This window comes from Folsomia candida, unplaced genomic scaffold (assembly GCF_002217175.1).
Source record: "Folsomia candida strain VU population unplaced genomic scaffold, ASM221717v1 Fcan01_Sc011, whole genome shotgun sequence".
Taxonomy (NCBI): domain Eukaryota; kingdom Metazoa; phylum Arthropoda; class Collembola; order Entomobryomorpha; family Isotomidae; genus Folsomia; species Folsomia candida.
Window position 1 is genome coordinate 383,953 of NW_019091203.1, and position 12,857 is coordinate 396,809.

Genomic DNA, 12,857 nt, shown 5'->3' on the forward strand with positions numbered 1-12,857 from the left:
CCTTCGGGGGCCCTTAACTCTTGACCTGAGGGTCAAAAAAATCCAGAAAAATATTTTTTGGGTTCCCCTTGTCCAGGGGATTAATTTGATACCCCACTTGCCTTTAGTTGTGAGGGAATGATATTTAACCCTTCAAGGGTTCCTAGTTCACGACTCAAGGGTCATAAAAATTTATAAAAATATTTTTCTGGTTCCCCTGGTCCAGGGGATTAATTTGACACCCCATTTGCATGGGGTTATCAGGGAACGCTATTTGACCCTTCAGGGGCCCTTAATTCATGACCCAGGGGTCATAGAACGCTAAAAATAATTTTTCTATACTATTCCCATGCTAGACTTTTATTTTGGACCAGTTTGGAGGAAAAAATTTTTTTGACCGGTGACGTCGTGAAATTAATGCTACAAAGCGGTGTAATAAGTCTGCAGGGTTAGAACTTCATCTACAGTAATCTGCATACATATGTATCTATTTTCTAATGAATGTAGTATTAACTCACGAAAAGATTGCAAATTTTGACCTGATCCATTCCACCCATCGTATAGAGGAGTTCCTTAAACAGTTCGATGTCAGCCTCAGTTAAATCGTGCCTTGTATAATTCCCACTGTATGTACTAATGTGTAAAGTTTTCAGGGTCGTCGACCTGTTACAAAATTCAAACCTACTTCAATTGTAAGTGAATGAATGAAATGTCAAATGAATGAAAGTGAATTTCAGTTTTATTCATTTAACTGATTATGATAGTGAATAAATAGTAGTGAAAGAGAATGAATTTCCTTTCAATTGAATGAAAATGACTGAAAGATTGTCATTTCATATGAATGAATGACTTTGAATGAACGGATTTTTCATCACTTTCATTTTTCACTCTCTGCTTAATGCACACATGGGGCGAAGTAAGAAATGAAATCCTAAGAAGTGAAACGACATGAATTTTAAAGGAAATGAGTGAAGGTGAATGAGAATCTTGAGTCATACCTAAATCGGGATGACTGACTTTTGAATGAAAAAAAATAAATGAATGACTGTGAACAGGTATGTATTCATTCACCCACCGCTATGGTCAGAGAGTCGAGATTCTTGCAGTTCCCCAAATCCGGACAGTATCCACAGGGAAGCGTGACCTCGCGCAAATTGGCCGCCGAGTCCACAACCAGCTGAGCCAGTCTCGTAAGAAATGGAATAACCGGCTTCGAACTGAGCGTGAACAGGGCCAAATTACCTTTTCGTTGAAGCGGTACGCTCAACATTTCTTCGTCGCTGGGCGATAGACGGAGCCAATTTGACGTTGGAAATGTGCACAAAATTCGAAACTGTTTCAAATTTGGGCAACAATTTTTCAAAACTTGGTACACGGGTGGCAGACAGTTTTCACAGTCTATGAAAATTTCCAAAATTTCTACCCTATCGGTAAACTTGTCACAAAGGTGGATTAGTTTAGCGGGGAATTCTCGTAGTGCGTCCTTATTGTTGTAACGTGTGGCGCTAATTCGTTTCGCGAGTCGGTCATCGGATAAGTTGAAAAAGGGGAAAACTTCGTAATTTAGGGGTAACGCGAGTCTCGTATTCTGAAGGGATAGGACGATTTCATTTCAAAATTGGGAGACGAGTCGTGCAGTTTTCAATCGGGTTGAGCTCTGTTTTAGGATTTGTGACAAAATCTGAAAGTACAATTTTTAAATTGGTAAATATTTTAATTTAAATGTAATAAATAATTATAAATAATAAATAATAATAAACCGTCGTAAACGCACATAAGGAAGTAGCTTCAGACCACTTCACTCCAAGCACTCCCACGACATTGCGAAAACATTCAATTTCACTTAATTTTATCCAGAAATTCAATTTCAGTGAAAATCTCATTTTGCCCCGACCACACACCCTCACTAGAGGTGAGTCGAGCAGCGATTTTCAAAAGCTCGGCTCGCTCAAGCTCGACTCGAAAAAAGCTCGGCTCGCTCAAGCTCGACTAAGGAAAAGCTCGAAAAAGTTCGGCTCGCTCGAGCTCGACTCGAAAAAAGCTCGGCTCGCTCAAGCTCGACTAAGGAAAAGCTCGTAAAAGCTCGGCTCGCTCGAGCTCGACTCAAAAAAAGCTCGGCTCGCTCAAGCTCGACTCAGGAAAAGCTCGAAAAAGCTCGGCTCGGTTGATCCGAGTCGAGCACGATCAAATTCGGCTGAATTTAACATCTCTTGTGACATATTTTGATGCATACATACTAAATTTTGAATTAATATTTAGTTTTATTAAAGCAACAATACCCAAAAATGTAGAACTTTTGATTTCCTGCTCGATATCTAGCAATTTGACTTCAATTAATGATTAACATCAACCCAATAATAAATTGTCTAACCAAAGGTTTGCAGTTGAGGCATACATTTTATACCCAATGTGATTCACTTTTGTGAAAACAGTTGGAATATTATTGAGAAGAGACAAAAAGCATGTTTAAACTACATGTATACAAGTTTCTCACTTCACCCCACTTGAAATTTTAGAAAATAACGAGCTTTTGCAAAAGCTCGGCTCGCTTGAGCTCGACTCAGGGAAAGCTCGAAAAAGCTCGGCTCGCTCAAGCTCGGTTCAGAAAAAGCTCGGCTCGCTCAAGCTCGACTCAGAAAAAGCTCGAAAAAGCTCGGCTCGCTTAAGCTCGGTTCAGATAAAAGCTCGGCTCGCTCAAGCTCAGTTGAGCCGAGCCGAGCCCGAGCAAGCTCGGCTCAACCGAGCATTTGGCTCACCTCTAACCCTCACGCCGACGGAGTGTGGCACGACTCGGTATCACTTAATTTCACTCTATTTCATCTATAGATCAAATTACTAAATAATCAAATCACTAAAAATCTTATTTTACCCCGACCACACCCCCTGGCGCCAAGGGGTGTGGTCGGAGGATTGTCCCAAAAAGTTGATAGGATCCCCCCCCTGGGGTCTTATGTATGATGGTTAAAACCGATTTCGATTATCTCAATCCGTTCTCCCGTTATCCTGCTGACGAACGGACGGACAGACGGACGGACAAAGTCTTGGCATAAAGTATGTAGCTGAAGCTACTTAATAAATAATAACCAAATATATAATCATAAGCGTCAGTAGCTGTACTGACGCTTGTTCGACACCCTTAATAAAAACTTAATCAATTAATCAATCAATTAATTTTTGCAATTTTTGTTATTAACAAGAACATACATAAAAATGCAATTTTACAAATAATGCCACCCTTCAGAAAAGTACAAATGCGCTCTGAATTCTATGTATATTACACTGTTCCAATTTCGGTATAGTCACGCAGGTATAGATTTCCCGGTGTCAAAATTATACCGGTCCGTAAAAAATTGATGCCAGGCGGCATTCATATAGATATGACTCAGCCAACGTTGTACTGATAGGTAAATAATACCATTTAATAATAACCCGGTATGAATGTTTTACAATATTGGTATCGAATTTTAACGGACCGGTATAATGTTAATACCAAGCGGTTGCAACTTTGATACCGAGAAATCACGGACCTGTGTGACTAAGTTTACCGTATTTCTAACAGTATGTATACCTTACTTAATATGGAGTCCATAGTTCATTTACTCTTAAATGGATAACATATTTTTAAGAGTGTGCATGCCCATACGACGTACCAGCGGATTATTTAATGCGAGCTCTCGAACGTTTATCCCCGCTGGTGGTGATTCCATTATTAAATTGTTTTCAACGAAAATCTAAAAAAATGTATTGCGCATTAATAAAATGTTTAGCTTTTTGTACACAATATGAAAATGCATAATTCTCTAATAATTGAATTTAGCAATTTATACGCTTACCGGTATTCAAATTTGACAATATTGGGCGCTTCTCGACATCATGAATTTATATCAATTTAATTCAAATATGGTTAGAAATATGTAAATCTGTATTATTCTTGTTTTTCTCTTGATGTGATCAGATGTTGAAAGTTTCACATTCATATTCAAGCTAACCCTTTTTTCGTGTCGGTTGGATTATGTTTGGGACCGTGCAAAACGTATGTGATTCAAATAACGGATTGCGCATGAAGGCACGTCAAATGTAAGGGTCGGATGTGTTCCTAAAATTAAGTGTTAATAGTGTCCAAACAAATAGCACTAAACACACGGTCACATCCTTAATATCCGGCCTCAATTTACAGCCCTATTCTCAACTCGACTCGAAACACCCTTCTCTTCTTTTTACTCCGCCATACAAAAGAGTATCGCAGAGCCACCGTTATTTATAAACATTCATCTTTTCCATATTTTGTAGATAATTTGACGGAGTTTAAGGTTACTTGTAGGTTGGCTAAAAAATTGTTGAGAAAAGATTAGGATTAGTTAAAAATAGGAAAGTGAAACTTGTCAGAGTTTATACGTTTTTTCGTACACCCGCACCCCAGCCATCGCATGGGTAAATATTACGACAACATAGGAAGGAATGCCGAATAAAGCACCACAGGTGAGTGGTGAATAAAAGTGCGTCTCACGGAGAAACAAGCCTCAAAAAGCCAAACATTAGCATGCAAAATCAACCCTCGCAATATGTCTGGGTACGTTTCGAAGCGTCAAATTTTCTAGGAATCAACAATTTTTTCCGAGGGAGTCAAAGTAAACCTTTCTGAATCCGATGGACCTCAGAAGATGTAGAGAACTGTAAACCATAGTTGCTACTAAGGTTGACAAAGCAACACTGAAACTTGTAAGTGCGAACAATATGTATTTCCCACTTTTGGATCTTAACTTTTCTGATATTTATTTGATTATTTGCATGTGCAAGTTATGTACCAATAAAAATATACATAGCTTAACTATGCTAACGGCACCGTTGAATATATAGAATATTTCTCTTCAGCGTAACTCCATAAAAATTGGAATATTTTTCTTACGAATTACTGATAATATAATTATAAATATCTTGATTGTAGACAGGGTTTCCCCGCGTTTCTCAACGGCCTATGCTAAATACATTGGGCTGCTAATCCACCTGTACTCCACTCTAATGGAGCGTGACATTTTGTATCGATAAAAATTGAATTTATAACTGGGGAAAAAATTATTCGATTCAACACAAGTAAAAGCGTGAGCATAGTAACTCAACAATAAATTACGTTTGAGTATTGGAGGCTTATGTACAGTGATACTTCTTAAACTTCTTTCATAAATTAGGTGACCATGGTTTAACAGCGGGATTGAGTTGAAATTCTACGATAAGGTCCTCAATAAAGTACCCTCACGCATAACCTGTATTTCATGCTTGACCATAATTTCGCCAGCGATTGCTTCCCCCTCCTACAAAAATCCTTCAAAATTCCCAGAAACCTTAGATAATCTTCGCCCATATAAATAATCATTGCCACGAATAAAGCCACCGGATGTACAATGAATATTAATCCTATGGACTCGGATAATTTAAGCCCCTCAACTCGTTGTGATTCCTTTATATAATCGACCTCAAACCTCTCTTTGCTCAATCGTCTCACGAAATCTGTCCATTTCATGTTAATCCACCTATTCCAAATCCAGCTTTCCCCATGTGAGACCAAAATTCTTTCTAGCGACTTGGCCCCTGCTAAAGGACCGTACATCAACATCCGAATCGATAATGTCACGAAGACCTCCTCCGTAACAAAACAGGAAACTTTATCAGTACGAACTTTTACCTCCGCCTTTCCCAGCTTGTTAAAAATCTCGTCCTGAATGTGAATATATCCTTGGTACGTTGCCATTCTATCAAACCAGGCGTACTTCAACGTGCTGAAGAAAACATCGATTGAGCTGTCGATATGAACATCATCTGTGGTGAGTTCTCTCCCCATAATTTTTTTGTATTGCTTTCCCCCAAAATAAGCCGCTAAAGGGAAAGACCATAAATGCGGGATAACCATTTTATACCCCGCGTGTTCCAGGTCTTTCGTAGTTTCGTAGATTAGTATGTGTCGCGGTGCCGTGATCTGTGTTGTTATGAAGGATTCATAGTGATAAGAAAGAAACGAGATGAAAATAAGAGAGGGAAATGTGTAAATACTGAAACGATCTAGTTTTCCGATAGGTTCGTAAATAAAGTAGAGAAGAATCTCGATGGATGCCCGGATAGATTGGCGGACAAGGCCAAGTAAAACAATTGACGTTGCGAGAAGGAACCAAATCTCCCAGTCGAACGGGGTGACGAACCAGGTCCATGTTGGGGCTGTGAATGTCTCCTTCTGAACGCAGTAAAACGAATGTAACCTTCTCTGGTTGAAACCGGCCATGAGGGAGTGCCTGTAATCTGACAGATCGTCCACGCCATCCATTTCTTCAGTTCCCCAGCAGAGTAAAAGCGCTGTCCAGGGAGAGTGTTCGTACGGAGAGCATGATGGGGCATCTGAAATATATTAATTATTTACCTCTTAATAAATACAAAATAAATTTTGGATATGCACTTGTTCGAAGACTTTTACCATCCGCCCTTGAAATATTCAATTTTTCCATTGCCAGCCATAGAATCAAGAAAAATCCAATCCCGCATTGTGGCTCTGAACTAAAATATTTCTCACAGATTGTCAATCTCGGGTTTTCTTGGATTTCTTTCGGCGTTGGTATCTTCTCGGAAAGCTGATGAACTTTTATTGTTCCCGCATGGCCGTTAGAATTTAGCCTGACATGGAGATCAATCAGCCTGGCGGGATCATTGATCATATCAACACGCGAAAACCTGTTCTTCTCATGACACGTGTAACACAAAATGTGTCCCGATTTTATGTGACCCTTCGTCGCCTCTAAAAATACTAGCGGACACATAAATCTCGGTTCAGGAATGTCATTCGGGTCGTTAAACGCATCAAAAAAGTTGTCGAATTTTTCAACCAAGACGTAAAATAGGACTCTAAAACTTGAATCCATTCCGTAACCGGAACGTGTAATTAAATAGTGTAAACTGTCAATTGACTGTGAAGGAAACAAGAAAAACAGCTTTAAATTTGGTGACAATTTTCGCGTTTCTTTAAAAAATTGGGATTCTCTCGAGCCAAGGGACGATTCCAAGGTTTGAGTACAGTTTCCAAAATATGATTGGATTGTTTTAACATGACAGGAAGTTAGGTAAGGTTCCAGTTCCTTGGAGGCGACACACGTTCGAAAATGTAGTTCATATCGGAGCGAAATCTGATCGATTAAACGTGCCAAACCAAATACTGCATGGTGCGATGAAGACGATTGTAGGAGAATCATGAGTAGAAAAAATTTTGAAATCATGATTTGTACTCTTTGCAAGTATTTTGAATTGTAAAAATTTGAAAAATATGTATCCAGAAGGAATTTTGTATATATAGAATTCTTCCAAGTTTGTATTTTATTAGAATTGGAAATTAAACGCTAAAACTAGAGAGTGTTGACTAAGATTGCTTGCATTCTGGGCCGACAGGATATGCGTGCCAAGTTAAATTGGATGTCGGAAATGACCAAGTTACGAAAGCCTAGACTGATGGATTATTTGGCGGATATTAATATTCTTGGAATAATGAGAACATTAGAGTCGTGGCATTTCGTGACTAGATCATTCCGGTTATTTTGTAATTTTTAGGTTTCCATATCGTCGTTGAAGCTGCCAAAGGAGCTAAATCCATTTTGTGTTAAATGCCAAAGGAGCTAAATCCATTTTGTGTTAAATGCCAAAGGAGCCTTCTCTACCTAACTTAACATTGAGAAGGTTCCTTTGGCATTTAACACAAAATGGATTTAGCTCCTTTGGCAGCTTCAACGACGATATTTACATTTGTGCATGGTTATCCCGATACATTTTTATTTGCAACGAACATTCATGAGGATGAGTAATTGTTTGAAATGAGACTGAATGGTAGATATGTACGTACGGATTAAAAAGTCATAAATAAGTTTCGATACATCTGCTTGAACATTACAAATGCCGGAATTTAACGGGCCACAATTTTATGCATTTTATGATGGGTCCTGAATATCTACATACATAGAAAATTTGGTAGAAACTAATTTTTAAAACATAACCAAGCTCGAAACTGTTTCACGAATAAACACTCGCGACAATGCGGCCATGAGACTAGTTATTCTTCAAGTTATGTACCTTAAAATCGAGCTATTTTTCACAAAATTGTGAAAAATAAATTAAATTTACTTTTAAATTTACATGTAGTGCGATAAAATTGGCACGCTAATAAACAGTAAAACTTAGTTTTTATAGAGGTCAAACTTTAGGTCAAAAAGGTCACGTAGCGACTCCTTACTGAAGTTCGTTTTAGACAATCGCATTTGGATAAAAAATATCGAAATCCCATATTTTTACGACCTTTGGTTGTCCCACAATGAAGGGATATGTGTAAAAGATATAATGGGTCCTTCAGAAGGACCCTTGACATACGAATTTTTTTCACACGCCTTTTTGGCATTGTTTGGACGTACTTCACAAGCTAATGTTACATTTTATCAAAATTTAAATACAAATGTTTCAGGGGGTTCATAGCAAAAAAAGTCCTCAATTATAAAATTCGGGAATTAAATAAACTGACCGAGTGAGGGCACGTGACCTGCGTTTAAACTAGGTTTTCTTTCGAACAACAATTAATTGTCAACAAGACTTCGCGAAGTATGTAAATATCTGCACGACTAGTAATATCCCAGACTTCTGACAACAGAAGTATGTAATCCAAGTACAAATGCATTAAGGTTAAAATTCATTTATTTCATTCTATCACATACAATGGAATATTTAAATAATATGTAAATGATCGTCTCAAAAAACATTAGTATACTTTATTCCACCTACATACATATGTATCATTATGTCACTAACGCATTAATCGTGCAACTCATTACGGCCTCGTAATACGTAGATGTCGTAGATTTTCTCAGCACGAAGAAACTAAATTCGCCAGATCCCAGCCTTACCCCAATGGGTCTCAACCCTTTCACCATTTTCACCTCGAGTCGCATTCGACCCCGCGTCCCCCACCCGGCCAACAATTTACTACTAGTTTCATAGCACGCAATCCCAAACGGGAGCAGGATTCCGATTCCCACCATCGCCGCGAGCGATCCAATCGCAAAAAAGAGATAGAACGGCATCGGAACCACGTCGAACATTCAAACCGTGATGAAATTGCACGTGACCGTAAATCCAAACCCGAACGAGAACAGGAGCGAGGCGACCAGCGCGGAAATTAGTTTCTCGTAGATCTTCCCCAATATGTTAAAGCTTTGATACGTTCGGATCACATGTCTGGTTGGGTAGTGTATGTATCCGAGATAAATTATTTAGCGAGCTGAGCAGCATGTTTAAAACTATGGCGCCATTAATTACTCAACCAACCAGACAGGCTGTCTCGTGTAGAGCGATGAATGCATAAAGGTTCCAAGGATTGTGATGGTTAGGAATTTGCAAGGAAAAGAGGAAAGCTGACAAGTCGAATTCCCTGAGATGTATACGAGATGGGAAAACTTGGCCTTGACGGTCATGTAGGCTTGAAATATGCCGTGAAAATAAGGCAAGGTGGCAGCAACGAGGACAAACATGGATAAAATCGCGTTCAGCTTGTCGAATTGGTTTCCACGTTTTGGAAAAGCTGTACATAAGTTATTTTAAGATTGAATTAATCAATTTGTGTAAGTTCCAGTGTTGATGCTGCGTTGTAAATGAGTTGAAAATAGTCTCAAATTCATTATAGTTTTGGGCTCCCAGATAAACTTAATCTGTAAAAGTAAAAATCCCAGACAAATTTAAAAAATGTAAATTAATAATTTTTGGCTATCGTGCATCGTGCCTGCAAGTCATAAATATACAGCTCAGCATTTTGCAGCTTGATTCAATAACGAAGACGTTAAATATTTGCTTAATTGTCTGTTAGCTCCATTCCATCGCAAATGTATCCAAAAATGCTTAAAAACGCTATTTTGCACAATTTGGGAATTATTTACATATACTGGATTTAAACCGGACTCATCTATACCTCCTTCACGACTCATGGTCAACGCTTGACTAAATTTCGAAATTTATGCAGGAGACAACCCACCGTTTCCAACTGTTCGATCTGACCAAGTAGGTCGTTGATGAATGCGACATATTCATTCTTCACGATGGACATTGCGATGGCAGTGGCGACGGTGAAAACGGACAAGGGAGCGTCCATAAATCACGTGATCGATTTTTGGACAATTTTGACCCCCTCCCCCCCCTTGGTGACCGGTGGTGATAATTTCGCTACCCCCCCCCCACTGGTCACGTGACAGGAGATGATGCTCAAATTAACTCATGTCGGGAATATCAATATTATTCCAGTGTTTTTTAAATCATTAATCAATTAATAAGATGGTAATGATCAATCGGCAGAAATGATTAATCAATTCTAATGATTAATGATTAAATGATTAGTCTTTCAATCGGCAGAAAAGCACGTTTAGGAAATGTTTTTTATACGTATAATTTCTTGCACTTGGGCAAAATGCAACAAAAACGTTAGAGCCAGGTAGACATAAATCCCAATGTATACTAGGGTCATTTTTATTTATGTAGGTGGACTGACCTTGAAGGAGTGTCATTTTGCCCTCCTTTTTTGTTGAGGGGCAGGATTAGGTAATACGTACCTCAGATTTCTTCGCTTTGAGAATTCACGGTCACGGCCGACTCAAGAAGGTGTTTGCATGTGACCAAAAACAGCGAAACAAACCAAATCGCTAAAATTGAGCGTAACTTTGGCACGTAGATAGAGACTTTCAAAACGGACACCAGTACATCTTTTTGCGTTTAGTCACTGGGTGATGACCACAAGTTCATTTTTATGGCACTGATAGTAAACCAGAGAGCATGCAGTAGAAGCAGTCGCCCACAAAAGAGTAAAGAGAGAGCAAAAACAGCTATGATGATTATGGACAGGGTATTGACTATGTTGCATTAATTATACTTTATTTCAAATAAAAGTAATTATGTAATTTGAGAGGTCAAAGCACAAATAGTTTAGTAATTTTGTTTTCCATTGTTTGCGTCATTTTAAACGATGATGGGATAAGTGGCAAGGTACTGACTAATTCCGCAATCAACGTTGTTAGCCTGACCAGACAAAATGTAAGCAAATCCTTTATCTCCCCATCCAGTACCCCAGGAGTTTTTAACAATCCAGTAGTTCTTCCCTGCTGTGTTGACTCCATATCTGCAGAGTAAAATTATATAGATTTTCCGTCATTTCGGGTTATATTTATTACTTACCCAACAAGCAAAACAGCGTGATCCATTGCCTGGCCGGCCGGGCAGGACATATATCCGCCCGCATATAATGGATCCCAGGGTTCACCGGACACCGCAATTGCCAACTGTTTAAGAAACACGATATTTTTCACAAGGATGTTAACTTAGTTGTTGCTTTTGTAACTACCGGTCCATGGGCCGCTAGGTAGGATTTAATAGTTGCATCAGGGGCGGGCATGCTCAACTCCTGGAACCCAGAGACTTTTTGGACTACTGGAGCATTAGCCCCACTACATGTTCCAGCCGAATTGCAGCAACCAGATGTATACGGATACGCAGCATCTGTTTTACTGCCGCCGTAATATTGCAACCACTGGAATGTATTTGTCGGCCAACCGCCTCCGCAACCACTGTCCCAGACTGAAGCACATAAATATTAATGTCAGCAATAACAAAGTAATTAATGCAATTAATTAAAATTACAATTCTCATAATGTGGCTAAATAGTACACATTCTATGACTTGTACTTTGCGGGATGACCAGACTACTCATTAATAGAGATAGCCAGGCCAGCGGCGGTAACACATTAAAGGCTAGTTTCCGATTCTTTGACTTACTATCACAGTCCACCAGCTGCTGTTCGCTCAATAAGACAGATGAACGGGCAGCAATTAAGACTTGACTTTCAACAGCAGCGAGCTAAAATATAAATACTTACATGTATTTAATTGTCTATAATTGTTGCATGGAATAATAAATTGTAATCTGCTTTACACTAGCGAAAGCCCAACAGCTGCCGCAGTTTGCTGAAATAGTACAATCAATTATTACTAATAAACTTGCAATGCAATACAATGCGTACCCTCTCAGATATTCTCTGCACCACAAGCTCAACAAATCATATTACCAATTGATAACTTGCATAGTTTGACACAAATTACGAACGCAATAGTAACTTAATACTATTCTTGGAATTGGCATAAACTGATTCAGGATGCAAGAGATGTGGGTTTTGTTCACTTTCAAGAATATCGCTACCAGCAGGCTCATATTTACTTATTCCTACCTTGGTTCCTGACGGCGGAAACTTTATTCGTTGACCTATAATCCAACGATGCTGGTGGCAACTGCCGGGCATACCGCTCATGAGGAACCGAACGACTGGAATGATTTCGTCGTAACTCTGGTCTTAGACCGTGGTGAGTTTGATGGAACTCGGCAGCATCTTGGTCCGCAAATTCATTGATTGCTGCATTAATAAATATAACCTAATAATAAAACCTGACATTTCTGAAACATGGAACATGATGAAATTGTTTGGGGCAATTATTACCAATATTGTATTGGACTTCTCCTCTTTCGAATTTTTTGTTATGTTCATCCACACGGGCCGCATTCTTGTCGAACTTTGCCTTTGCTTTTGCTTCTTTTTCGGCGGACTTATACTCCTTTTTATGTTGTTTCTACGTTTTTGAGAATTTATAATTTGTCAATAATATAATTTTTCTTGTTTCCATATTCAATGCTCGAACCTTAAAAGCCACCCAGTCGGGTTTATCTGCAAGTGAGATTGCCGAGAAAACAGCCACCACGAGGAAAAGTGTTAAAACGCTGAGTCTTGCCATTCTTGAGTGAATTGCGCTGGTAAGCTTTTTTAATGAGGAACATT

At 38.9% G+C, this 12,857-nt stretch overlaps 1 protein-coding gene and 1 long non-coding RNA gene across 2 annotated transcripts; both read right to left on the bottom strand.

The window, feature by feature from the left end:
* Positions 1-459: 459 nt before the first annotated feature.
* LOC118436985 lies at positions 460-3,930 on the bottom strand. The gene is made up of 4 exons (XR_004835826.1): positions 3,813-3,930; positions 3,630-3,710; positions 1,055-1,660; positions 460-642 (listed from the first exon to the last, which is right to left on the bottom strand). It is a non-coding gene; the product is annotated as an uncharacterized LOC118436985 (long non-coding RNA).
* A 6,952-nt stretch (positions 3,931-10,882) lies between these two features.
* LOC110854982 (ervatamin-B) lies at positions 10,883-12,857 on the bottom strand. Its single transcript, XM_022103409.2, has 8 exons — positions 12,721-12,857; positions 12,522-12,651; positions 12,255-12,437; positions 11,963-11,994; positions 11,806-11,887; positions 11,375-11,607; positions 11,209-11,312; positions 10,883-11,152 (listed from the first exon to the last, which is right to left on the bottom strand). Exons 1-8 carry the CDS (start codon positions 12,811-12,813, stop codon positions 10,993-10,995), a joined length of 1,017 nt encoding a protein of 338 aa, XP_021959101.1. The 5' UTR covers positions 12,814-12,857; the 3' UTR covers positions 10,883-10,992.

Excerpts from the sequence above, each read along its gene's own strand:
- LOC110854982 (XM_022103409.2), bottom strand. The coding sequence starts at position 12,813 with ATGGCAAGACTCAGCGTTTTAACACTTTTCCTCGTGGTGGCTGTTTTC. Across the intron at positions 11,995-12,254 it reads TTCCGCCGTCAGGAACCAAG|CAAACTGCGGCAGCTGTTGG; the intron begins GTAGGAATAAGT and ends GTACTATTTCAG. Across the intron at positions 11,313-11,374 it reads ACCTAGCGGCCCATGGACCG|TTGGCAATTGCGGTGTCCGG; the intron begins GTAGTTACAAAA and ends TTTCTTAAACAG.